Source organism: Priapulus caudatus, unplaced genomic scaffold (assembly GCF_000485595.1).
Source record: "Priapulus caudatus unplaced genomic scaffold, Priapulus_caudatus-5.0.1 Scaffold3877, whole genome shotgun sequence".
Taxonomy (NCBI): Eukaryota; Metazoa; Priapulida; class Priapulimorpha; order Priapulimorphida; family Priapulidae; genus Priapulus; species Priapulus caudatus.
This window is the reverse complement of record NW_014580938.1, coordinates 9,439-11,410: the sequence shown is the minus strand read 5'-3', so window position 1 is coordinate 11,410 and position 1,972 is coordinate 9,439. Positions and strand designations below refer to the sequence as shown.

Genomic DNA, 1,972 nt, shown 5'->3' with positions numbered 1-1,972 from the left:
AGAGAGGAGAGAGAGGAGATGAGAGAGAGAGAGAGAGAGAGAAAGAGAGAGAGCGAGAGAATTTCTTTAACCATGAGTGTTCAACCCGCATTCCTTTTTTTCATTTCAAACAGAATAGCAAAAAATTATAGACATACGAATAGAATACAAATAAAGAATTATACAAACACAACTAAACGTAGAAATAGAATAAAAATATAAATAGAATAAACCTAACCTTGAATAAAAATAATGTAGAACGGTAAAAACGAAAAACGAAAAATAAATAACGAAACAGACATCCGAAAATAGAATACCAAAAAATAGCAAAAAAAACAAACAAAAAATAGCTAAAAAAAACAAACTCCGAAATGAATCCAACGAAAACGAAAAAAACCGAGATAAAAGCAAACAAGAATCCTCTCACCTTATCGCGGCTTCCCCGCCGCCTCTCTCAACACATCCATGTCGTGTCGCCGTCGTTCCGCGACGACACCGCCGGCGCCACCTGGCCGCCGCCGCCGCCGTCAAGGTCGAAGTCGAGGTCAAGGCCGCCGGCGACGGTGAACTCGTGTCGAAGCACTTCGCCGACGTCGCAGTCGAGGCCGCGCAGCGAGTCCAAGGTCATGTCGAGGTCGCTCGGAAGCAGCGGCGACGCCGGCCGCGGTGGCGCCCCCGCGTGGACCGTCCGCAGCAGCGGGTTGGCGGCCGAAGAAAGACGCGTGACCGGCTTCAAGGTCGCAAAGGTCAACTCGCTCGCCGCCGCGTAGGGGGCGCCGCTGGCGTCGCCGCTCGGCTCGGCGAGTGCCAGGCGGAGGTAGGGGGCGCCACCGCCGTCGCCGCTCGGCTCGGCGAGCGCCGGGCGGAGGTAGGGGGCGCTGCCGGCGTTGCCGCTCGGCTCTGCGAGCGCCGGACGGAGGTAGGGGGCGCCGCCGGCGTCGCCGCTCGACTCGGCGAGTGCCGGGCGGAGGTAGGGGGCGCCGGCATCGTGCCCCGTCGGGGACACGCTCTTGCGGATGCTGCGCGGACTGCGGTTCGGACTTCGCGTCGGTGACGGCGGCACGTAGACGCCATTGTTGAATGGCGAGCGCGGGTCCGGGGCGCCGTTTGGCGAGCGGGCGAGCACGTAGTGCGTGGCGGGGGCGCCACCGTTGCTGCACGCCGTGAGCGCAAAGTTGTAGCAAACCCCCGGCGCCCCCTGGTTGTACGGGTTCGGACTGCAAAGGCCGATCCCCTCCGCCGGCGCCCCCTGGGTGTACGGGTTCGGACTGCAAAGGCCGATCCCCTCCGCCGGCGCCCCCTGGGTGTACGGGTTCGGACTGCAAAGGCCGATCCCCTCCGCCGGCGCCCCCTGGGTGTACGGGTTCGGAGTGCGAAGGCCGATCCCCTCCGCCGGCGCCCCCTGGTTGTACGGGTTCGGACTTCGTAAGCTCATGCCCTCGGCCAGTGTGCTTGTCAGCTCGGTATAGCCGTCTGCGTTGAATGCCAGCGCCCCCTGGTTGTAGTCGCTCCATCCGGGCGACATCGGCGGCACCTGGTGGCGAGAAGAAAGCGCGACGGTGAATAGTGGCGCCTCCTGCCTGTCCTAGTCCTTCTCCCCCACACCACCCTCTTCTTCTATCTTCCATTTTTCATTCACTCTCCTTCCTCCTCCTTCCTCCTCCTCCCTCCTCCTCCCACCTTCCTTCCTCCTCCTCCCTCCTCCTCGCACCTTCCTTCCTCCTCCTCCCTCCTCCTCCCTTCTCCTCCCTTCTCCTCACTCCTCCACCCTCCTTCTTCCTCCTCTTTCCTCCACCACCCTCCGCCCTCCTCTTCTTCCTCGCTCACCCTCCATTCTTCTCCCTCCCTCTCCTCCTTCAAAATCCACCTTCCTCCCTCCTCCCTCCTCCAACCTCCTCCACCCTCCTCCTTCCTCTTTCACCACCCTCCACCCTCCTCCACCCTCCTCCTTCCTCTTCCACCACCCTCTTCCCTCCTCCCTCTTCCCACCACC

The 1,972-nt window shown here is 60.6% G+C and overlaps 1 protein-coding gene across 1 annotated transcript; it reads right to left on the bottom strand.

Annotated features, from left to right (window-relative positions):
* Nucleotides 1-433: 433 nt before the first annotated feature.
* Nucleotides 434-1,504, bottom strand: LOC106819638 (transcription initiation factor TFIID subunit 4-like). The gene has a single exon (XM_014824243.1). The coding sequence runs from the start codon at nucleotides 1,502-1,504 to the stop codon at nucleotides 434-436; it is 1,071 nt and encodes a 356-aa protein (XP_014679729.1).
* Nucleotides 1,505-1,972: the final 468 nt, after the last annotated feature.

What these genes read in the sequence shown, in the direction of transcription:
- LOC106819638 (XM_014824243.1), bottom strand. Translation starts at nt 1,504, where the DNA reads ATGTCGCCCGGATGGAGCGACTACAACCAGGGGGCGCTGGCATTCAAC.